The 24,416-nt window shown below is 58.0% G+C and overlaps 1 protein-coding gene across 1 annotated transcript in view; it reads left to right on the forward strand.

Moving 5' to 3' along the window:
* The window catches only part of PALD1 (phosphatase domain containing paladin 1), an 88,146-nt gene extending 66,479 nt beyond the window's left edge, over positions 1-21,667 (forward strand). Inside the window, exons 19-20 of the mRNA XM_045291685.1 lie at positions 17,834-17,989; positions 20,055-21,667. Of these exons, the coding sequence (XP_045147620.1) occupies positions 17,834-17,989; positions 20,055-20,204 (306 nt within the window). The 3' untranslated portion in view covers positions 20,205-21,667. The remainder of the gene's footprint in view (positions 1-17,833; positions 17,990-20,054) is intronic.
* The last annotated feature ends 2,749 nt before the right edge of the window (positions 21,668-24,416 follow it).

Here is a 24,416-nt window from a genome sequence, read left to right on the forward strand (position 1 = left end):
AAACCGCGATAGAGTGAAGCCGCGGACGTCGAAGCGCGAAGTGGCGAGGGTTCGCTGTATAGTGCCAGGGCCCCGGGCCGAAAGCACAGAACATTAGAACCTTCCCTTGGCTGCCTGTGTGTTTGCAATGCCATCCGAGTGCGGTGTCATGAAAATGTACACTGAGGCCTGGCACCCCCTGCCCCAGTCTGTCTCCACCTCAGAGAAGCCCACCTGCCACTGAGGCCTGGCACTCCTTCATCCACAGCACCGCCTGCCACAAAGGGGCTTTGATTGTGCATTAATAATATGTCGGGTGGGGGTGTGTGTAAATGGGCCTAGGGGCTTGAGGCTCAGCTGGGCGACACCTCCCTGTTCCATGGGGAGAGGGCACGCCGACTGGGAGCTAGGCACAGTCCCCGGGCAGTTTCTCAGGCCTGGAGGAGACTGGATGCAGAGGCCAGGGAGGGCTGGGACTTTCTCACACACGCCAGGTGGGAAGACACTGGGAAAAGAGACTGGGGAAGGCATGTGCCTGAAGGGTGAGCTCGCCCGTGAGGGCATCTCCCAGTGCTCTGCCGGCCGGGGCTCCACGGTCAGGGCATCTAGGAAGATCCTGAGGCTGCCGGGGCCGATGGCACTAGGGGCCCGGCACCCCCTCCCCCCATCTCACAGCTTGCTTGGTTAGGGAAGCAGCAGCTTCGCTGAGCTGCGTTCACAGTATAATCTGCCCATCGGAAGTGTCCAGAGTGGGGATCTGACCTGGGGTCTGACTAGGTGCAGGGGCTGGGGGAGGGACTGCTGGGCGAGGAGCCAGGTGCCCCTGAAGAGTCAGACTCCCGCCACCACCCCTGCTCCAGCCCTTCTCAGACAGCCATGAGGGACCTCAGGAGCGGGGCTTGAGAGCGTGGTTGGAACATCTCCCAGGAAGTGTGTGTGGAGCCTGCAAAGGAGTCCCTTGCTCTGGGGGCTTCACATGGACCCGGGACCTCATGACGGGGACTGGTGACAACAGGGCCGCCTGGGGTGCCGCCCCTCACATTGTATTCCTGGGGAATGCCCTGGCACACACAGTGGGTGAGTGCTTAGCTGCTCACCGAGGGGGAGCTCTGGGGACAGTAGTCTGTTGCCCTGCTTCCACCGAGATTCAGCCTGGAAAACCATCTGGGGTTTTATGACCTCTGCTGTCCCCTGGGGTCACTGTGAGTGGGCAGTGACAGCCTCTGGAGGACGCACAGAGCCGTAGGATACGGCAGCAGAGGGTGGCGGTGCGCCCTGAGGGTTTTGACGGCCTGGCTCCAATGCTGTGATTCTGATGGCGCCCGTGACGCCGAGGGTTCTGTCCCAAAGCTCAGCCAGGCATGGTGAGCAGAGCTGGGCAGGGATGCTGGGCGGGCCCAGCGCGTGTGGCTCGTGTTCCTGCCTGTGCTGCAGGTCAGCACGTGGCCTTGCCCGCGGCGTGCCAAGGCCCTGGTTGGTGTCACAGTCCCAGCCGGACTCTGCAGGCAGGAAGTGGCTGAGCCAAGAACCAGGCTTGAGCAGTCAGTGCGGTGTTTTCTCAGGTCTCGGGGCCTGGGGGCAGGACTGTGGTCTCAGGATGGAGCAGGAAGCCCTGTGGTCCAGCCAGGGTGTTGAGGGCACTTCCCTGGGGGGGGCAGGGCTGGGTTGGGCTGGCAGGAACAAGGCCCTGGCCTCCTCCCTGCGCCCTGTCCTCAGGTCTATGTCCTCTTCCTGAAAAACCCCAAATTCACCGCCACCCAGTTGATTCCGACCTGCCCCGTGGGTTTCCCAGATGGCAACTTGTTACCAGTGTACAAAGCCGGTCTTTCTGCCCCAGGCAGTTGGTGGTTTCAAACAGCTCAGCTCGAAACTACTGTACCACCAGGCCTCTTTGGATGTGGTTAAGCCTTGGGGCTGCTAACCTCAAGGTCAGTAACTCAAACCCACCAGCTGCTCCATGGGCGAACAGTGAGGCTATTTGTTCCGGTAAAGACTTAGCACCTCAGAAGGCCCGCACGGGGCCTCAAGGCAGTGGGGCTGGGAGGGCAGCTGTGCCACCGGGCCTGGGGGAATCGGGCCTGTGCCACCACGTGAAGGGGGTGATGGGAATCCCGTCTTAAAGTGCAGGCCCTAGAACTTTGAAGCGGCATGAGCGAGGCCCCTGAGCCAGGGCCCCAGGGCCCGCCAGCCTAGACGGCCACCCCTGCGCAGTGTCGGGAAAGACGAAGGGGTCTCCAGGGTTGGCAGCGCCACGTTTGGAAAGAGGACGCTGGCTGCTCGGTCGGGTGACAGCCTCAAACCCGGGAGAGGTGGCTGTGGGTCAGGATCGACTTGGGCTGTTGGCTTGGGTGTCTGTCTGAAAGAAAGGAGGGAAGGGAGGAAAGAACCCACCTTTCATTAAAGCCCAGCTTTAATTCTGCGCGATACAGAAGGAGACCCAGACCCTTGAGTGCTCAGAGTGTAGAGTTGTCCTTGACCTAGTTCTGCTGCCGGTGATGGCGGCCCACCCAGCTTGTGGCCACTGAGCTAGAAACTCATTCTGCTCGTCCCAGCCTGGCCCTCCCGGCCAGGTGCGCTGCCCCCGAGGTCACAGGAGAAGGGGCCTCAGGCAGGCTCCGTTGCTCGCGTGTCGGGGACATTCACTTCACGAAGACCCCGTTGCCCCACGTGGACGTTGGCCCACACTCCCTGCCCGAGCAGACGGTGCCGGTGGGCAGGGCTGGGCTGTGTGGGGCCAGGCCGCGTGCAGTGGCGTGTGTACTGTGAGAGACAGAAACCGCCTTGGTTGACACGGCTGCTGCTCAGAGGACGGTTGTGGGGGAGAGTGTCCTGTCCTGCCCCGTCCCTGTAGCTTCAGCCTTGCCCTGCACCACCCTCAGAGAGTACTGAGCCCTCTGAGCTGGCCCAGGGAGGGAAACGGAGTCCTCGGCCACCTGGCTGGGTGGCAGAGCAGGGCTGAGAGGCAGGCACCCAGCCCTCTGCCTGGGGACCTGGTCGTCCTTCTGCCTGGCGTGGAAAAGAAGGTCCCTGACTTTTCTAGAAGCACACCTGGGTTTAGGTCTGGCGTGTCGTGCTGTCTGCAGGCGGTGACCGCATGTGCCGGGGCGGGCTGACCCCGAGCGGCAGGCAGCACACAGGCCCCGTTCTATTCAACTCCGCTGTGGGGTACCCCTTTGAGCTGCCCGAGTGGGCTGCAGGGCGCCCCTCCAGTGGACTCCCTGGGGAAAGGCTGTGGCTCATGTACTACCAAGGAGCCCCAGTGCCGCCGTAGTTAAGCACATAGCCCCTAACCAAAAGGTTGGCAGTTCAAACCCAGCCAGGGGCTCCGCTAGTGCAGGTTGCAGCCAAGAAGAGCCTGTGAGTGGACTTGTCTCGCCGCTGGCGCCTGGTCCCAGCAGCCTCCGCTGTGCTGCCAAGCTGGGCAGGATGCTGCGTGCGCAGGTGACACAGTTGGTGAGCCTCGGGGCGGAAACCAGGTGGGCGCTTGTGGGTGGAACATTCCACGTCCTGTCCACATTCCACCAGCTGATGTTCTCCCCGGGAACCCCCTGCCATGGGGTTCTGAAACCCCAGCCACACATGGCTTCTGAATTCCTGCCCCTCGGCCCTGAAATCCCCCCAGTAGTGCACCTCCTCCTGCTGGCCCCTGTGGGGTCGGCCGGCACCTCGCACATCCATAATGGGCCATGATGGATCTGTGTCTTCAGCAATCACAGTGCTCCCGGCCGTCCTCAGCAGGGAGGAGCAGGAGGACTTCTCTGTTGGGGATCGGAAAGGGGTCTTCAGGTCACATGACAGGGTCCGTCTGTGAAGACAGTGTTAGGCCATTCCCAAGCTCACCCTTGGGGGGGAAGGAGTCTTCCAGAAGCCCTCGAAGCCCAGTGAGGGTTTCTTCTCAGCATTCTTCTCCCTGGACTTGGTGCACCTGCTTGCGTGGTGCCCGCCATTGATGGAGCCTGGTGTGTCCACAGGGTTGTGTCCCTGGCGCCCAAGTGAGATAGGTTCGTGTGCTTTAAACCACGGCAGCTCCGACTGATGCTTCCCGCGTGCCTGCCCTGCCAGGCCTGGGCTGGGGCTAGCTAGCCCAGTGAGTAAAGCCAGCTTCTCCATGCCTGTGTTCAGGTCTCGGTGGTACAGATGGTTTCTATTCCATGGGTAACCTAGAGGTTGGCGGTTCGAAACCCCCCTCCCCATACACCCCAGAAGAGAGGCCTAGAAGACCCCTTGGAGCAGTTCTGTGCTATAACACACGGCATCGACCGCAGGGGTGGTTTGCAGTTTAGCTTGTGTTCCCAGCAGGCCGGGTAGAGCGGGAAACAGCAAGCTCGTCAGTTGCCTCAGCTCACGGGCCACTTCGGTCATGTGTGCCGAGGATCCAGCACACCCTCACTTTAGTGTCCCTGCAGGTGCTGGCCCTGTGTGTCGGGGTCTTTTGACCGTCACTTGTCATTCTCCAGGACGGTGTGTGTGGCTGTGTGTGTGCGTGAGAGAGAGAGAATATGTGAGTGTGTGTGAGCGTGCACGTGTATGTGTGTGTGAGAGAGAGTATGAGTGTGTGTGTTTGAGGGAGAGTGTGTAAGAGAATGAGTGTGTGCGTGTGTGAGTGTGAACACACAGGTGTGCACGAGATGTGGAGAACATCGTGGTGTGTGCTGCTCGGAGTTTAGGAGTGGGATCACTGACAGAATTGAAAGGGAAGCACTCATCAGCATTTTTAAGAATTGCTGTGGAGAATTTTGAGCAGAGTCTGTGTGAAGCCTGGCGCTCACTCCCCTCCCCAGTAATCCCGCACCGGGGTCCAGCGTACATCGTGCCAGTCTTCCCGAAGCCCCGGTGGGGTCTTCTAGAGGAAGTCCTCCTGGAATTCCATCTGAAGATGTCAGCCCAGCACTCTAAAAGAAAGGGCTGGGGGTGGGGCTTCTTAACCAAAAGATAATCATAACACCATTCTCCAACCCGAGAGCGTGGACTGTCATTTCTTGCCCTTAACTAGCTCATCTGTTTAGGTCTCGTTCCAGTCTTTTTATAGTTGGTTGATTGGAATCAGGATCCAATCCCTCCCCATCCCTCCCTGTCCCCCCAGCCTCCCGTCTGCATGCATTTGCCTGTCCAGATAGTCCTGCGCTGTGTGCCATTGGTTTGTGCAGTGCGTGGCTCCGTCAGCTTGTAGTCGAGTTCAGGAATCCCAGTTGGAGAACAGGATGCAGCGACCACAGGAGCTTCCTGCATGCAACCTGCACTTTTCATGCGTCCAGACGCAAAGGGAGTGTGGTACAGTGCATCCTGATCTGTGCGCCGTAGTTGCACATAGTCAGACTAAATGTCTGTGCTGCTGGTTTATGGAGGCACTGTGTGTTCTAGTGTTATTTTAACACGAGCTTTTCCTGCTGAAACATACAGGGTTGACCATGTAAATGCCCGCCCCAGGGCATCAGGCATCAGAACCCTGTCCCGTGGATCAATCACACTGCTCTGGAGCGTGGTGGTGCTGCCATCTCCTCTCTCTGTTTGGTTTCCTTTGGGGAATCTTGCTGTGAGGTGTGCGCCGGCCCTGCGCCCAGCAGGACCGTGCTGCTGAGAGAGCAGCTGGAGGCAAAGGCGAGGCATGAACCTGGGAAGGAAACCCAGTTACTCAACACCATGAAGGAGGCAGATCCACAGATGCGGGTGCTCATGACCTGCATGTTCACTCAGAGTCCGACCCATCTACCGTCCTGAGTCATAGACATTCAGCGCTTACATTTCATCTCCTGTACAGGGTCAGTCCCTCGGAACCGGCCTATGTCACACTGCCTAGTGCTTTCAAGGTCGTATCACAACCCGTCTCTCTTTATGCCTGGAGTCTACTTCCATGACTCAATCAGGGACATTGCGCTTAGAGGCAAGGGTGGTGAGACTTTATCTTACAGACTTTGGGCCCCTTGTCAGGAGAGACCCACCCTCGGTGATTTAGAGGGGGGCCAAATGAAGAGAGCCCTTGACCAGACGGATTGGCCCAGTGGCCGCAGCAGTGGGCTCCGGCGTGCTCATAGTGACTGCGAGGCCAGCATAGGGTCTCGACGGCACCTCCCAGCAGCAGCGGCGGCGGCGGCAGCGGCGGGGCTCTGTGGTGTGACTGTACCCCATTCTGTTGATCTGTTGCTGGGCCCTTGGTGCTCTCCGCCTTATGCCCAGTGGGCACAATGCTGCAATAACCGTAGTGACCATTTGAGTCCCGGCTTGCAGGTCTGTCCCATACCTACCCAAGAACGGAATTGCTGGATCATCGGGCGTGCCGAGAGACCTGGGTGGCTGCTAGTTCAGAGCGCCGTGTGGGAGGAAAGACGTGACCTGGCCGCCTGCTCCTGTGCAGGCGAAACCCTGAAGCAAGCCCATTTTCTTTAAGTCAGTTCTGATCCCCCTGCCTGCCCCCACCGTGTTTCTCAAAGGCCATCTTTACAGAAATAGATTCTCACCTCTTTCTCCCCCAGAGCGGCTCCTGGGTTTGAACCACTGACCTTCCAGTTAGTCCGCTGCGCTGGAAGTCCGGTGGGGCTCTTCTGCTCTGCCCTCTGGGGTTGCGAGAGGGTGACGTGTCCAGGGCACACAGCACCGACGTCGTGGGATTCTGTGTTTGACTGGCTTCTCCAGGGGCCTCGGGGCGTCTTCCACAAGAGCTGTGCTGTGTCCCACCCCCCCAGTCACCAGGGTCTCAATCCCTCTGAAGACTGTTGGCTTCTTGCAGTGCATTTGCTGCGGGCCGGTGGGGAGCTGGACCGGACTCCGGCCAGGGTGTGGCCGGAATCCTCCCTTGGGTGCTGTGTGCCGCCACGGAGGGCCCTCTCGCTGGCAGCTGCTGGTGCTTGTCACCTACGGGGACGTCCTTCTCAGCGTCCACTGCTCCGCTTCCAGAAGGGGGGACTTCCCCGTGGTGTCTCCTTCCTTGCCTCCTCCCTCCCTCACCTGTCTCCAGAGGCATTTCTGGAAGCCGAGGGGAAGGAGCTTGGATTAAACAGCCTGGTGGGATCACCGGTGGCTTTGTGGTTACACGATGGGCCTCGATTCCCAAGGTTGGCAGTTTGAAACCACCAGCCGCTCCTTGGCACAAAGACGAGACTTTACTCCTGTGAAGAGTCCCAGTGTCGGAAACCCACAGGGGCTGCCCTACCCCATCTAGAGGGTCGCTGTGAGGAGGCATCATCAGGAGGGCAGTGAGTTGGGCTTGTTTGTTTCTTTCTTGTGGAGCTGTGGGTTGGGTCTTGGGCCGCTAACCACAGCGTTGGCTGTTCGAGTCCACCAGCTGCTCTGAGGGAGAAGGATGAAGTTGTCTACTCCCGTACCAAGCTTCGGTCTCAGAAACCCTGTGGAGGGCCACTGCAAGTTGTAGCCACTGCACGACAGTGGGTTTGGTGAAAATTCCTCTGATCTCCGAGTGGTGCCAAGGGTACTCGCCTGGCAGCCATGCTCTGGGTCTACCAGATGTGCCTCAGCAGAGAGCCCCGGTGACCTACTTGCCAACAAGCAGGCCATGGAAGCCCGTGGGGTACGGTCTCTTGTCGAAGACGTGGACTAGCAGGAGTCAGACTTGGCCAGATGGCCAGTGGACTGGAGGCGGTTTCCGGGGTTCGGATGAAGCTGGGGTTGAGGGTGAGGTGGTGGTGAGTGGAGGGTTTAGGTCCCTCAAGGAAGGAGGTGCTTGGAGACCAGTGCCAGGGGCTAGGGCACCATTTCCTGAGAGACCGTCCAGCCCCAGCTGACTGTCCGTTTAGATGCACAGGCCTGCGGAGACTGGACACCAGCCTGGGTGAGAAGGAGGCACTTCTAGGTGAGGAAGCCTTACAGAGAAGGGTGCTTGTCTTGCCCAGGAACACATGGCTGGCAGATGGCAGGAGTGGGGTGAGACCCCAGACCTGACCTCACCCCCATGTCATAGAACCTTCCCAGGAGGAGGAGGCAAGTTCCAATCCTGCTGCCCACCTCCAGCCCTGCTGTGCGGGACATAAGAACTTGAGGCCATGGCCTTGCCCTTGAAGTACTTTCAGGTTGATTGGAGAAGGGCAGGGGGCGGGGCCTCATAGAGCTTGGGTACCCCAGCTGTGTGTGTGTGTGTGTGTGTGTGCCGGGGGGCGGGGGCTGCCTCACGGGTGGGTGAGAGGACCCAGGCTGCAGGCACATTTCCCCCAGGGCGGATGCTCCCTGGTGTGTTGTGTTTCGACCCCCCTCTCTGTGTAGGCCTTTCTCTTTCCAGGGGCTCAACCTCTGGGGCTGTAGTCTGGAGTGTGGTGCCAGGGTGCCCGTGGGATTGAGTGAGCGCCTGCTTCCATCCCGTGTGCGAGGGGACAGGCGTGTCTGCTCCACTGCCTTAAGGCCCCAGGAAGCAGCTCTCGCAACTCGGCCAGTCCGTTATGTGGGATGGAGGTGAGCAGGCCGAGGAAGGTCCAGGACGGCTTCCAGCCCATGGTGGCAACACCGTGTGGTATTAGGTGTCTCCTGCTGGGCTTCGAAAGGGAAACGATTTGGGACAGCCACAAGGTCAGCTCCTGAAGGAAGCTCTGCTGGACTCATTAATGCCAGCGGCACTTTCCTTCGGCCTTGGCTGCTGACCAGGATCCTTAGTGCTCTGTGTGCCCAGTGTGCCCCCCTTTGTCCCTTCTGCAGTTTGAGGAAAAGCAGAGGGGACAGGAGCCACACAGATGTAAAACATTCTCCGGTGTCAAATTGGGGTTTATTTCCTAAAGACTATAATGCTTTTGAGCGGTGATTCATCTAACAGCGTTCTTACGCTTTGGCTCTTTCTCCCCAGCTCAGGATAGGTTTCATTAGGCCTGATTCGCGTAGGAGGAAACGGAGACCCGCTGCAGTCCTGTGATCGGCCAGAGGCAGGACCAGACCCGACTCCCAGCTTCTTGGCCTGCTCCTCCCCTTCCACCACGGTGGCCACAGTGCCAGGGGCAGTTTTGTGGTGGAGGAAAAGGGAGAGGTGGCCAAGATGCTGCCGGCATGAGTGCGCACCCCTCCTGGGTGGGTGTAAAGCGGGCCCTTTAAAGGAAAGCGCTGCCTAGAGGTAGCCTCGGTCCAGGGCTCCTGGAAGGACTGGGACCACGTCCCCCACGTCTGTTCACCGATGCCATCCGTTGATGAGCAGTGTGCAGAGAAGCCTTGGTGCTGGCTTTAATGCCGCCAACTTTAAACACATGACCAAAGAGCCCGTCTTTGCAGTGGACTGAGGGCCGTTTTCTCCTTCACAGGGTTCAGCACAGAGAGCACCCTTGTGTTCCGGGAAGGCCTGGGAGGGTGTTTGTGGGTACCCAGGGGAAACTTCCCCCAGCAGCTGGCCCAATTGCTTAGGGGCCGCTGTCTGTCAGGGAGGAGTGGTGGGAAGAGTGGGGCCTGAGCTCTGGGATCAGGGTGACCCCTAATTTAGCAACTGGCTCCCCTCTGAGGGCCTTCATTGCCAGGTCACGGGAGGCTCTGGTGACAGGCGAGGTGTCTGGTGTGGATCGATGCACACCCCTGTTGCTGCTTCCAGGCCTTTAAGCACAGTGGGCCGTTCCTAGCAGGAGTGGACCGGAGACACCTCATTCTGCTCGACTGACAGCTGTCGGTGTGACCCTGGCAGATGGGTACCCCTTTGACCTCAGCCTCCCTTTTTTGGGAAGCTCAGGGGTTCCAGCGAATCCCTGCGTTCCCCGATGCTGGGGTCAGTCCAAGTACAGGGTATTGTCTCAGGGTGCACCTACTAAGTGCCCGCCCCACAGGGGGGTGCCGAGATGCGGGAACAGCACACCAAAGCCCTGTCCTGCCCTTGTGGACGGACACACTTCTGGTCGTTGGCTGAAGGAGTTCTTGCCTGTATTCTGGATAGTTTATCTTCGAGAGACTTGTCTTTGCAGGGATACATCCAGATACATGGAAGTTAAGCTCCTGGCATGTCAGATTGGATGGGTGTGGAGGACAGAGAAGGGGGTAGGGTGGGCCTGCCATGAGAGGTGGTAATGTTTTTGTTGTAAAAATGTATCAGACAAAAACCATACATATTACCATTTGACGATCTTGCGCTGCGTGTTGTGCTAGTGTCATTGCTGTTTCTGAGCGGTGTTTCTCCTCCAGACAAGCCGCCTGTGTCCGGCAGTCACTGCCCAATCCCTCTCATCCAGAGCACCAGGGCAGCCACTAAGGGGCTTTCTGTTTCTCCGAGTTTTGCTTGGTCTCACGATAATTCATGTGAGTGGGATCAGACATAACCTCCGGGTCTGGCATCTGTCCCTTGCTCCCCCGTTTAATACGCCTGACTGATCTTCCATTGCCCGACTGGGCCGCAGGTCACCCGTTTGTCAGTTAACAGACACTTAGCTCGTCTCCATGGTCTGGCTGTTGTGAATAGCCGTGCCGTAAGCATTGGTACGCAGGCAGGCCGTCTCTGTGCACGCCTCAGCTTCCATTCCAGACTACCCAAAGAAAGCTCATATTGCAGTGAAGCGAGTCCCCTGATGTTGGCGGCATACATGAGTTGGGTTTCCGCAGTAACGCAGCAGCATTATGGAGAAGTTTGAAATTCTGCGAGAATTGCCGGATGTGACAGAAACACAAAGCGAGCACGTGATGCTGGGAAGATGGCACCAGTCGGCTTGCTGAGGAGCCGTGGTGCTGTGATGGTTGTGCATTGGGCTGCTAACCAGAAGCTCGGGAGTTTGAAACCACCAGCCGCTCCCCAGGAGAAAGATGAGGCTTTGCCCTCCCATACAGAGGTGCAGTCTCGGAACCCCGCGGGGCAGGGCTCCCCTTTCGTGTAAGGTCGCTCTGAGTGGGCATCGACTCGGTGGCAGAGAGGTTTTGAGACTGGCCTGCTGCAGGGTGGCCGCAGCCGTTCCATTTGTATGAGACAGTTGACTGGGGAGCCCAGGAAGGGGAAGCGCGGTGGTTCCGTCTGGCTGCATCGACCCGTGACGCATCTGTCCCTGCGCTTGTGGGGTATGTGTATGGCTCCCTCGGGGACAGCTCTGTTCGAATCCTTTGCTGGTGTTTTAATTGGACGGGTTGTGTCTTTATTCTAGACATTAGATCCTTATCAGATACATGCCTTGCAGATACTTTATCCCCTTCTGTAGGTTGTCTTGTCATTTTCTAATAATGTCCTTTGGTGTACAAAAGTTTGCCCAGATCTTCGCTCTTTGAAGCCCACTGGATCTCTATTTGTCTTCCCTTTTGTTGTCATGTCCAAGAATCCGTTGCCAAACCCAGGATCGTGACAGATTTACCCCGTGTTCTTTTACGAAGGAAGCTGGGTGTTAAAGCTTGGCTGGTAACTGCAGGGTCCGTAGTTCGAACCCACCAATCGCTCCGTAGGAAGGAGATGCACTGTTTCGTAAAGAACGCGCTGGGGAAGCTCAGCTGGGCAGTTGTGCTCTATGCGTTGAGTCAATTCAATAGCAGCATTATTTCCAAGAATTTGATGGTTTTCGCTCAATAACCTCAGTATGCATATGGTGTGAGGTAGGGATCTAACTTCATTCTTTTGCCTGTGGAAATTCAAATCCATTTTTTTCTAGTACCATTTTTTTTCTTCTATCCTCCCCCCCCACACACACCATTTCTTGAAGAGGTTTGCTTTTAGACTTTACAAGGGTGATCGGGAAGGGTCCTGTTGAGAAGATGGGCGAAGGCATTTGAGCTCAGTGTTGAAGGTAGGAAGAGTCAGCCCCGCTGATATCTGGGAAGAACGTTTCCAGCCGAGGATACAGCGAGTGCAGAGGTGGGAGATGAGGGCAGGAAGGGGTGGGGGTGGGAGGCAGGCTGTGTCGCTGTGCTGGAATCTCATGGGCCTCTGCGTTCATCTGTCCGTTCTCTGTGGGACGGGAACCAGGGTGGCCTTTGGCCAGCTGAGCAGACGGAACGGTTCGCAGAGTCTGCCGTGTTGAGAATAGGTAGTAGGTGAGGTGATGGCAGGGCCGCAGCTGAGAGGATGGTGGGTTGACACTGGGTGAGGGAAGTCAGGGTGCTGGGAGGTGGGTGGGCTCTGGAAGGACCGCCCTTGGGATGGCCTGATGGCTTGGACGTTGGCTGGGGTGGGGTGGGCTTGTTTGAAAAAGGAGCCTCGGGTTTTCACCCGAGTGGCGGGAAGGCTGGAGGTGCCACTGAGGTGGGAACGTTGTGGGTGGGGCAGGTGGAGGATGATCAGGCAGACGCCCCTATGGAAACCGGAGTCGGGCTTAGCTGGAGTTCTCAGCACCTGCACAGAATCTAGGATCGAACTGATACTTCAAGCAGATGAGGTGTCTTGGGGGGTCAGTGCTCCCTGGCTGCACACCTGCTGGGACTGGGAAGGGAGGGAGCCTAACTACGCCTGACTAGAAGCGTGTGTCTGCTCCGGTGTGTCATTTCCCTGAGAGACAGCGTCCGTCCGCCATGGCACAGCAGTGAGGGATGTCAGGGCTTTCAGTTGGGTGGCTCAGCCTGGGAGCAGAGGCACCTGAGCGGGCACGGGTGCGGGACAGGTGTGTTCCCAGCAGGCTGCAGGAGGACCCTTGTCCTAGGCCTGAAGGGACATGCTGAGCATGACCAGGCCAAGCAGGGTGGGAAGGGGATTCAGCGTGGAGGAGCAGAGCAGGTGAGACAGGCCAGGGGAGCCTGCACGTCTGTTGTGTTGTCTGCCGGGGTGGGACTGCTTCATGGGGTTGCTCACCACAGCCCACCCACTGCCAGCGAGTTGATTCCAACCCTGTATTGAGCTTTTAGCAGCGTGTCAGTCTTCAAGAGAAGGCTAGCCTCATTCTTCTCCTGCAGAGTGACTAGTGGGTTTGAACCACAGACCTTGTGGTTAGCAGTGCAGTGACTACCGTATAGTGCCACCAGGGATGTGGGGGTGGGGGTGGTGGTGCACGAGAGCCTAACAGTTGATTCTCAGGGGCCAGCTCCCAGGAGGCCTTCTCTTTACAGTCTGCCCACCTCTGAGCTTTCCTTGAGGTGCCCAGCAAAGGTCAGAGCTTGGAGAGAGCTGCGTGGACAGTGCTGCTGTCCCTCATTGGGAAACCTGGAGAGTTGAGCGGCTTGCGAGGCTCAGAGCCCTGGCCACCTCTCCTGGGCCCTTCTATTTTAGGGCTCAGCACCCATGGACGAGGAAGCGTTGTTCAGCCACACCACAGCTAATGACAGTCTGGCCTGCCAGGCCATTTAAAAACAGCTCTGCTATTTTTTGCCGACGGGCCAGCAGGCTGACCGGTCTTCTCCGCAGTGTCGACATGGGATGACTTTGGGAAACCAGGGCCTTGCTAGGAAGATGGGCCGTTGTCCCATGTCGCAGACCTGTGATCAGGCAGGATGAGCGCACGGGACATTGTAGGGAGTGGCAGGTGTCCCCTGGCTGTAGCAGCCTGGATTTAGAGATAATTCTACCTTTGCCGGCAGGACTCGGAAGGAACCGGTCAGCCTGCGCCCATGGGTCCCCACCAGCGTTTCCGGGGAGGGGAAAGAGGGCACAGAGCGGAGAGGGCTGGTGTGGCCCAGCCCAGAGCAGAGAGCTTTCCTTAACCGCGAGGCCGGCTCGCCTGGTTCTTAGCGAGTGGGCGTGCCACTGGTCTCCCTGTGTTCTCTCCATCTTTAGAGACCGCCCCAGGCCTTTGGATGGAGACTGGGCAAGCACTCTAAGGGATGGGGTGGCCTCTGGGCGGTACAAAGGGGTAACCCGCTTAGCTGTCAATGCTGGTTCGAGTCCACCCAGAGGTGCCTCTGGAGCAAAGCCTGGCAGTCTCCTCTGAAAGACCACCGACCACCACCACTGAAGTCCCTGGGAGCACAGCTCTGTTCACGCGCAGCAGGGGTGGGGTGACGGCTCCAGGGCAGGCACGTGGCATCCCGCCCTGCCTGGGAGACGCTTGTGTAGGAGGCAAACAGTAGGACCCCAGTCAGAAATAGATACAGTTTAGTCTGTGGACTAATGGGTAAACAAGAGTGCGTCTTCTTTCTTGTCTTTTTGAGTACTTCCTTGATGGGTCCTGAAGCCACCCCCCACCCCCACCCCCATTCTCTCTGCAGCCCCCTGCAGGGCTGTTCTCAACCTCAGGCCCCCAGTCCCTGTCCGCAGGCCTTGCTTCAGCCCCGCTTTGCCCTCAGCTCTGTCTGCATGGCAGCCCCCGTCTCTGGCTCCTTTCCTGCCTGCGGGTCTCCCTCTGCCAGCAGAGTCCCGCTTGGCCTCTGGCTCGTTTGATGTCAACCACATGTGACGTATTAGAGTTCCCCTCCGACCCTGTGTGACATGTTAAGAGTATTCCCCTACCCACCCTGTGTGACATGTTGAAGCCCCTCCCCACCCCCCAACCCCGTGTGACATGTCAGAGGAGTAGCCTCCCCACACTCCGTGTGATGTGTTGGAGATCCCCCCACCAGCCTTTGAGCTTGACCAGAGCCATCGCCAGGCCCCTGGATTCCCAGCTCAGGGTTTTGTGCGGCAGCCGGGTGTTTAATGCTGTGCCACCAGGCCCCCCCTCTCCTTCCCCAACCACCCCCTGTGCCCGCCTTGCCCTCTCCGTCGTCCCCAGGCTGTGGCATACTGCTCTTCCGTTGATTCTGAGCAGGCGGCATCCGTGGCAGTATGTGGTGACGACTCTCCCTGACCTCAGCCATCCTACCACCCTAATTGGGTGCTGCCAGCCTACGAGGCCGAACCAGCACCAGATCCAGCTGTGGGACCCTGTCCCCCTGAGATGGGTGCTTGCCCACTGCCCATGCCCCCTCCATCTCCAAGGCCCCCAGAGTCCCTTCCGGATGGTGTGGTGACTGTCGCCACTTTCTGGTCACTCACACAACTCTGGGGAGAGAGAAGTGCTGTCTGGGGCAGAGAGGGAGAGGGTCCTGACACGGGGCTGTTGGTGATGACCCATTTGGGTGGCGGGCCCACCTGGAGCCCCTCCCACAGCAGCTGAGCAGAAGACACGTGGACAGATGTGTGGGCCATGTGGAAGGTTTCCAGCTGTGGCCCTGCTGTGGAGATGAGCCGCCTGTCTCCCAGAGGCACGGGGGCCAGGGGTGAGGAGGCAGTTTGCATAAGACTCGTGCGCACACTCCATGGGGTGTGGGGTGGCAGCACAGGGAACATTGGGCATGGTGGCAGAGAAGCCCCATACCAAGAGCCTGGTCAGTCTGTCCCCCAGCCCACAGAGGAGCACCAGGAAGCATAAACTTCCCCCAGCCTCCTCTTGTCCCCCAAACCTGCAGTGGCTCCTGGGCTGCTCAGTCTGGTTACCAAGATGACTGTGAGAGCTTGATTTTGTTTTTAACCAACTAAGAAGAAAAATTAATTCAAAAACTATTACAAATCCAACATGGGGGGTGGGGAGAGGAGCTGATACCAAGGGCTCAAGTAGAAAGAACATGCTTTGAAAATACCGATGGCAACACATGTACAAATGTGCTTGATACAATTGATGTGTGGATTGTTAAAGGAGCTGTCAGAGCCCCCAATAAAACGATCTTTTAAAAAGAAAAATTTGTACAAATCCAATATCTACTTGTACGAGAAGGCAGTCACTTCACACGGAGCCAACAAACCCCTCCGGGAACGGCCCGTTCCGTGCACGGATCTGTGGCGTTGGTCCAGCGACCCTGGGAAGCAGCGATGACAGGAGAGGAGCACCCCCTGCCCTCAGGGAGCGTGGCGTCTCCCGGAGGACACAGACCTGCACGAGTGACTTCGAGTGTGATGGGGGACCCGCTTAGTTGGATGTAAGCTCGCTTCACACAGGGGGGTGAGCTGGCTGCGTGCGCAGGCACCTCCTCCCAGTGATCCCTTCCCCGGTGCAGAAATGCCCTGCGCTCGACGAGTCCCTTTGATCTCATGGAGGGAAAGCTGAGACGCGCACAGGCGGGCATTCTTGATTAATGAAGCTCAGCTGTTTGGTTTCAGGAGCCCTGGTGGCTGCTAACTGCAAGGTCCGCAGTTTGAGATCAGCAGCCGCTCCTCTGAGAAATGGGGGCTTTCTACTCCCGTACAGAGTTATAGCCTGGGAAACTCAGGGACGCTCTGCCCTGACCGGAGGGTCCCTGTGAGTCAGAATTGACTTGGCGGCAGTGAGTTTGGTTTGGGCTGTTGCTTGGTTTCAGGAAAATCTCAGGGCAGGCATTTTGGGGTTCATCCTCAGTGACTGCAGAAGAATCTGGATTCCATGAGAATTGGGAAATCTGTTCTGCATCCCCACCCCTACCCTACCCCCTTTCCAACCAGGATTCTTTTGTAGAATTCTTGTTCAACATGTTCTGTGACTCTGCGGGGACTTTCAGGAATCCTACCCTCTGCCCACCCCTTAGAGGTGGATTGACTTGTCTGCCTTCACGGTAGTTGTTAAGCTTGTTTGTGAACAAGACCGCCCTTCCCACAGCCACATCCCCCCTCACACCTGAGATCCCCTTCCCCCAGCAGTTTCCTCTCTAGCCAGCTGGCCCTTGGTCTTCCGGGCCTTTCTGTCACATCCCCAGCTTGGGGCCAGGTCACCAGGCTAGACAGTGCCTCTCTGCCTTTGAGCTCTGAGCCATGTGAGAAGCAGAGAAGGCAGGCAGGGACTGATGGGGTCAGAGCCAAGTGGGGCCCAGGCTAAGTGGCTCAAGGCCATAGACGAGACAGAGGGGATATGATGCCCTGCCAGGGGCAGAGCTCAGCCCGCTGCCTTCTCTGAACACCAGGGAGACCCTCACACCCTCCCTGGGGGCAGCCGAAGGAGCTGGCGAGAGAGAGAGAGAGAGAGAGAGAGAGAGAGAGAGAGAGAGAGAGAGAGAGAGAGAGAGAGAGGTTGGGATGAGGGCAGTGTTTCCTCCCGGCTTGGCGAGATGGCAGTCCTGGTCTTCCCTCGGGGTCAGAACCTGGCAGAACCTCCTCTGCACAGAGCTTCCTGTGGGTCAGCCGCCCTCAGGGTGGGACACCAGGGTGGTGGCTACAGTCCCATGGTGAGCACAGGGAGGCAGGACAACTGGCCAGCCTGCGCCTCACCCTGGGGGGTGGGTTTCTGACATCCAGGCACCCAGGGAAGGGCGACACCCTGGCCTTGCAGTGTGAATCGCCTGCCTCCCACCCACCTCTGTCTGTGCTCAGGGCAGTGTGGTGTGCGAGTGTGCGCTCTGTAGGGGGTGTGCGGGAAATTCCACTCTCTCTTACTTTTCCTAGTCCCCACAGTTTCATTGGGATAGAATTCACATACCATATGATTCAGTAGCTCAGTCACATCACGTAGACTTGTACCGTCATCGCCAGTCGGTTTTAGAGCGGCCCCCTTCATCCTTGTACTCGTCATCACTAGCTCTCCATCGCCCCCCAGCTCCCCCGGGCACAGCCTCAGGGAGCCCTTCGTCCCGTTCCTGTCTGTCGGTTTACCTCTCCCGAATATTACATTGAGAAAAACAGTAATGCGAACCGAAAACCAGGTGCGGGGTGGGTGGAGAGCTGATACCAAGGGCTCAAGTAGAAAGAAATGTTTTGAAAATGAGGATGGCAGCAAATGTACACATGTGCTGACACAATGAACATATGTGTGGATTGCGATAAGAACTCCATGAGCCCCAATAAAATGATTAAAAACAAAACAAAAACGAAATCCCAGCAGCAATACCAAAGTAAACCAGATAAAAACCTCAGTCAACAAAGAAAGAAAATACTGAAAAAACGAGAACAAATTTGAATGAATCATAAGGGAGAGCAAATGATCGGTGCTACATTTTCACTGTGTCTGCAAGAGTCCACTTTCTAGTGCCTTCTGCACGGTACCAAGTCCGTTCTCTCTCCGTTCCACTTCCCCGTGAACCTCTGAAGTGCCCTCCAGTGTGTGGTGTGAGTGTAACATCTCTCTGTCCCATTCAGCCCGCCCCACGCTTACTCCCACTGCCCCTCTCGCAGGGAAAGGCAGCCAAAGGGGAGCAGGAGGCTCGGAGGCTGCATCTGAGGAGCCTGCAGTACCTGGAACGCTACATCTACCTGATTCTCTTCAACGCCTACCTCCACCTGGAGAAGGCTGCCTCCTGGCAGAGGCCCTTCAGCACCTGGATGCGGGAGGTGAGAGGGGCCCTGGCTTGTAGTTCGCCTAGAGCAGGGCCTCCCTCCTGACCTGGGGGAGCTCCCGCCTCCCAGGACACTGGAAGCGTCCGCTCTGCGGAGCAACAGAGGGTGAAGAGCAAGTCAACGGCGATGTGGGGGAGGGAGACCCCGGCCTGCTGGGACGGAGCCATGCAGAGTGCCCGGCCGGTCTGTCTGGGGCGAGGGCCCAGGGAGAAGGGAGGTGGCCGTCCCTGGGCGCTGTAGGCCTGTTAGGGAGCTGAGCCCTCGCCAGCACCCTTGAGAAGCGGGGTGACACTGGCCAACCTGGTGAAGTCCTGTGAACCCACTGTCCTTGGCTTTAAAATAGGAATCCCATCAGGGATGCTGCCCCCACTACAAACGGCTGCGGGGGGCTTCATTGGGAGACTCGCAGGGTGCTGTCGGTGGGCCCTATGCTGAGCGACATGTCTTTGGGGGTGTCGCCATCATACTCCCCTGTTACAGAGGAGCAGGCCGAGAGCCGAGCGGGCAGACACCTGGCTGGGTCTGGGGTAGAGCTGGTTGGGCGCCCCCCTGCTTCCTTGCTCTTGTTTAAGATGCTGCCCTCTGCGGTACCGCCCTGCCTGGCAGGGCTGTATCTTGGAGGCAGCTGTCGCCTGGTCCCTCTAGGTCAAGAGAGAGGCCACCTTCTCTCAGCAGAGCCCCGTGTAATTACCCGTGCGCCAGGAAGCTGCCCTTCCTGACCTCGGCAGGCCAGAATTAGCCCCTTTGGGGCCGTGGGCGGACCGCAGGTGGTGGGGAGGCCAGCAACCCAAGAGAGGGCACAGCCAGGCAGGGGTGGACTCCACGCCATGGGATGGCAGGCAGGGCTGTCACTGCAGTGCAGCTGTAAGAGCCGTGGTGGCCGGGACATCAGGATAGGGCAGCGTTTGACATGATCCCACACGAGCATGGAAGAGTGAGGAGCCAGGAGACCTGGGGGGGGGTCACACCAAGTCCAGACAGGGCCCCCTTCCTGAGCAGACCTAGGCTCAGCTCCATCCTCAAGTGGTGGGGAACTGGGGCAGTTTCTGCTTGGGGGTGGGGATTGGAGGAGCCAGGGCTGGGGAGGGAGCTGATCCCCTCCCAGCTGACTCTGGCTGTGGGCGTGGGGGCTGCTAAGGCAGGAGAGAGCTGCTGGCCCAGGCCAGGGTGTGGGTCCTCCCCTTCTCCTGGGGTGAGTACAGTGTGGGCAGGGGTTTCTCAGAGGCAGGGAAGACGGACAAACTGGCCCCTTTGTTCTCTGAGGAGCGGACATTGCCCCCACGCCATCGCCCCTGGTGGCGGGGGAATGGTGGCTGAATGGCTTGCGTCTGGAGTGAGAGCATGCGTCATGGGAACGAGGGCCCCCACAGCCTCCCCACACCCCAGGGCCTCTGGCGGTTTCTGCAGTCATGTAGTCTTTTCCGACATCCTAGAGAAGGAGCTGGCCTATGTGCTGAGTGTCCTGGTAGGTGCCCGCCCATGCCCCTTGCCCTCCCCAACGGTGTTGGTTAAGTGCATACATCTAGTTCTTACCGCTCGCTGGGTGCTGTGACTCACGGATCTCAAACCAACAAAACCCGAAAAACAGGCTCGCTGCCATCTGGTCACATCTGGTTCTCAGGGCGCCCGAAGGCAGAGTAGAACTGCCCCTGGGTTTCCGAGGCAGCAGCTTCTACAAGAACAGAAAGCCTCTTTCTCCTTCGGAGCGGCTGGTGGCTTTGAACTGCTGACCTGCAGCTAGCAGCCCAACACATCCTAACCCACATGCCACACATCGCATAAACCAGAGTCTCCAGTTCAGGGGCAGGAAGAGCTGTGGCAGTGCCGCCGGTGTCACCACTGTTTGCTTGTTCCCGTCCCTGACAGTCTAGGCCTGTGCTCCGTGCTGCGTGACCCTCCTGCTGGCACCATCAGGAGGCAGAGACGGTCACCCAGCAGAGTTAAACAGAGTGAGCCCACCAACCCTACGGGCGCAGGATACCTGGCATGCAGCAAGTGAGGGAGGGCCCGCCAACATCCACCCTCGTGTAATGCTGCCCTGTCTCTGCTCTTCCCCCAGGTGGCGTCCAAGGCTGGCGTGTATGAGATCCTTAACCAGCTGGGCTTCCCTGAGCTGGAGGACACTGCGGGCCAGCCCTTATCGAGGCTACGTTACCGGTGGCAGGAATGGAGCCGAGGGCCCGAGCCCCACTCCGCAGACTCCCTGTAGGAGGCGCCTCCCCGCCCCTCACAAGCCCCCACACGCGCTTGCCAAGAGCCTGGGGGCTTCTTCTCCCAGGAGTGAGCCCAAGGGGGCCGGGACTTGAGGACGAGACTTCCCAGCTTCCCGGAGAGAAAGCGGGGAAGGGTTGGGACCCCTTTTTTGAAAGAGCTTTTAGTAGGGGCTTTTGCTCCCACACAGTCATTCCAGGAGGGACGCATGGGTGGTCCTCCAGGCAGGCCAGGTCCATACACCCCACAGATGGCTGGGCACCAGGCCTCCCGGGGGCTCACTGCATGTGTGGCCCAGTAGAGTTACCCTACACTTCCGTTCAATCCTGTTCCCCTCACCCCCAGACTGGGTGCCGATCTGTCAAAGGCTCCTTTCTCTCTCCTGCCTCCCCCTCTCCCCTCTGCATCCCGCTGGGTTACTGGAAAGGCGGCTTCACTCAGTTCTTGCTTAGTTTGCGACCTGGAGACTTCTGGATGGACAGTTGTGTGGCCTAATGGGGCTGGCCTTTAAGGCCTTTGCGTCTTCTCCTTCCTCCCCACCTCCCTTTCCCTGCCGGGATGGGCAGGACCAGAGAGGTTCCCTGGGGGAGCTGGAAACATGGGGCAGGAAAGGATGTCCAGAGGCAGATGGGGGTGCTCTGGTAAAGACACCTGCCCAGTTTGCCTGGGCGTCTGTGTAGCAGGTGCTGCAAAGCCAGAGTCTCCGACTGCAGGGTTGCCTGCCCCTCCGCCCTGTCCCTACAGGCCAGACTGGTGTCAGGCCACATCCACCGCAGCCCCAAAGATTGCCGAGGTGTTGACGGGTGGCTTTGAGTGGAAGATGGAGGGTGAGGGTGGGCGCGGGATGGCAGGAGGGAGAACCACTGAGCTGCCTCCAGGGGGAGCGGCCACAGGGCCAGGCTGTGGTGCTGTGCTCACCAAGCAGTGAGCAACTGCGGCCACCCCCATGAAGCTTGGCAAGGGTTGGTGCCAGCTGAAATACAAGAGTTGAGTGGCAGGCTGCCTATGTCGCCTGGCCCACAGAGCCAACGGGGCATGTGTCTGCAGAGAAACGGAGGTGTTTGAGAGGGCAGAAGTTGTTCACATCAACCAATGCTTGGGCAATATCTGACCAATCTTGGCCAAATCTGTTTTGTAAAACTACTGTGTATGCATGACCTTTTTCAGACTCGCCGTGGCCAGGTTTGGGTGTGTTAAACAGGTGTGGGTCTCAGAGACATGGTCTCCAGGAGGACCTGGGGAGTCGGTGTGAGTGGACAGGTTCTTAAGTTTTCTCGCCATTAGTCTCAGCTTTCCAGTGTGCTGGGCCCCATGGCAGGTCACTGCCCCTCTCTGCTTCAGTTTCCCATCTGCGAAATGGATGGCTAGTACTTGTCTACCTCACAGGGATGTTGTGAGGATGCCTTTGTGTCTGTGTTGTTTTTGTACAAAGCTTTTGAACATAAAAAATGGCTCAATGTGCACTGGGGCTGATTGCTGGTTTGGTCTTTGTTGAGGCCGGGCGGGGAGGAGAGTGGGGGCACAGATGCTGTAGACCTGACCCGAGCTGGGGGTCCCCGCTCCTTCAGAGTAAGGGTGGGTAGGCAGGTGGGTCAAGAACACGTAATTTGCAGAGGATCTCCATTCTCTGAGAAGGTGAGATTCTCCAGTTATCGCCATCCTCCTGCTCACATCCTCAGTCTCAGCCCTTCGCATCTGCCATGCCGAGTTAGGTAGCAACCTAATTCACCCTAGAGTGTGAGGAGCTGATGCAGCTTCACCCTAGTGGAGTAGCGTGACACCGAACTTCAGACGTGCTAAAGGAGACAGAACCCCAGTCTCTACCCCATCTTCTCGCCCCAGTGGTCTTGGCCTTTGCGGCCCTGCAGGTGAGAAACTCATTCCCACTGAGAGGTTTGCTTGTAAACAGTGGCAGACTGAGGCAGGGAGACCACACATGACCCCATGTTCTCCCCCAGGGCATTCAGGGGATCCGGCTTTCTGGGTTATCATTCCAGGGCCATCCGGGGGTGGTCACAGTGGAACCCAGAGCCCCCACTGCCCATTGGGGGAAGGGGCTTATTTCCCAGCCTGGTTGTGTGTGTGTGTGTGTGTGTGGGGGGCAGTGTGACTTGTCATTTCTGGGTCCACGGATGCCCCTTGTAGCCTCAGTGTGTGCCCTGGGCGTGGGGGGAGGAGGGGGCGGGGGGAGCCGTCTGCACTGGGAGATGTACAAAGCACCGGCCGTGTGGGCCCCAGGCCCACCTGAGGGGCGTGACCCTGCGAAGGAATGGCCGCTGTGAGTGCATGTGGGCCATTGGCACTTTTCCGACAGCACGCACGCCGCCGTGGGCCCGCCTGCCAAAAAGAAGGCGCGCGTTCCCATCCGCAGGTTCTGCATGCACTCCTTAGTCTCCCTGCCCGTCGAGCACTCTCGTCTCCGTTTGGAACAATGGCTGGCTGCTGACTCTTCACAGGTGTTTTTTTTTTCCCCAACAGCACAGTGCTCCTAGGCCAACGATTCTCAACCCGTGGGTCCCGACCCTTTGGAGATCAAATGATCCTTTCACAGGGGTTGCCCGATTCATCACAGTAGCAAAATGACAGTGATGACGTAGCAACGAAAATAATGTGGTAGGGGGTACCACAACATGAGGAACGGTATTAAAGGGTCTCGGCATTAGGAAGGTTGAGAACCACTGTCCTAGGCGATGATACTGATTCTTTTTCAAGCTAATCTGTTATTTAGCCACAGGGTGCTCTCTGGTTCCCTGAACTTGCACGTTTTAAACTTCATTCTGGCCCATAGAGGGACTGCAGGAGGCGTGCTGGGGTCCACGCATGAACTATGACTCAGCCTTCACCATAATACCGCAGATGGACGAGCCTTGAATGTGGTATTCGAGGGGAATACACCAGACACGGAGCCCACGGTTGCGCGGATCCATCCTGTGACAGCCAGGACGGGACATTGGAAAGGGAGAGTGGTGTCGTAGTGTGCGGTGACAGCTGTTGATCAGTTGTACGGCTGAGGTGCCTCAAATGGCCAACTTTCCCCCAGCAGTTTCATTAGCATTTAGTTCACATTCAATTCAGTAGTTTAATCGCATTAAGAAGGGTTGTACCGCCATCGCCACAGTCCATTGTAGAACATTTTCTTCATTCTTGTCCTCATCGTTATTAGCCCCCCACCGCCCCCCAGCTTCCCCTGCCACTCCCCCAGGAGCCGTTCATCAGTTACTGTCTGGAGACCAAGGCCAACACTCGTTACATGTACTGTGAAGATGCGACCCACTCCATTGAGCTGATTGCAGCAGGACGGGATCTGCCCTACGGGCTTCCTTAGAGGCAGCCTCAGCTTCCTCCGACAGAGAAGCTGGTGGGTTTGAACTGCTGGCCTCTTGGTCAGCAACCTGCTGCTTTAATGCACTGGGCCACCGGGATTCCTTCGTGATAGATGGGTGTGGTGCGTGCTGGGACGGTGCCAGGGTGCTGCAGGGCATGGCAGAGGCCCTGCCTCCACTGCTGTCCTCACAGAACTCCTGAGAAAGGCATCAGTGATGTCATGGGCGAGTGGGTGGGCACACACCACCCTGGGAAACTGGCAACACCCATGACGTGCCTAAGCTCTTCACCCTCCTTGCCTTCCCTCCATTGGCCAGAGTCTAAGTACAGGCTGGATCATGGGGCCTGGTCAGACCAGGAGGCCTCTGGGAGATGGTGAGGGTGGAGGCGGTGTAACGGAGAGTTGAGCAGCCCACCCAGGTGCTGCCTGATCTTTCCTGTGGTGCACATCGGAGGCCCGGACACCCTCACGTTCACCCGTGGAACCAGCCTGTAGAATGTTACCACGTGTTGCGAAAATCCTAAGAATACCTTCATTCACCTATTCCTATTCCATTTTCCTCCCTCTGGTTATGAAGGGTCTCCTGTGTGTGTGTAGTGCTTTGTTCAACATGAATGGAAGTACACACACGTACAATGTAGTTAGGAGCCATCACTTCTGATTCATAGTGACCCTGCGGACCATCGAAGGACACACGTCCAGTCCTTACCTGCCTCACAGTTGGTATGTTTGAGCCCAGTGTCGTAGCGACCCTGTGACTCCGTCTTGTGGAGACTCGCTCGCTCTCCTGCTTTACCAAGAGGGATGACCTTTCCCAGGGCCTCGTCCCTCCAGGCAGCGTCCCTTCTCACTTCTGGGAGCCTTCGGCAGCCCTTCTTCTGGGGC

This window comes from Echinops telfairi, unplaced genomic scaffold (genome assembly GCF_000313985.2).
Source record: "Echinops telfairi isolate 266 unplaced genomic scaffold, ASM31398v2 ScPeMD7_70;HRSCAF=299, whole genome shotgun sequence".
In the NCBI taxonomy this organism is placed as follows: Eukaryota; Metazoa; Chordata; class Mammalia; order Afrosoricida; family Tenrecidae; genus Echinops; species Echinops telfairi.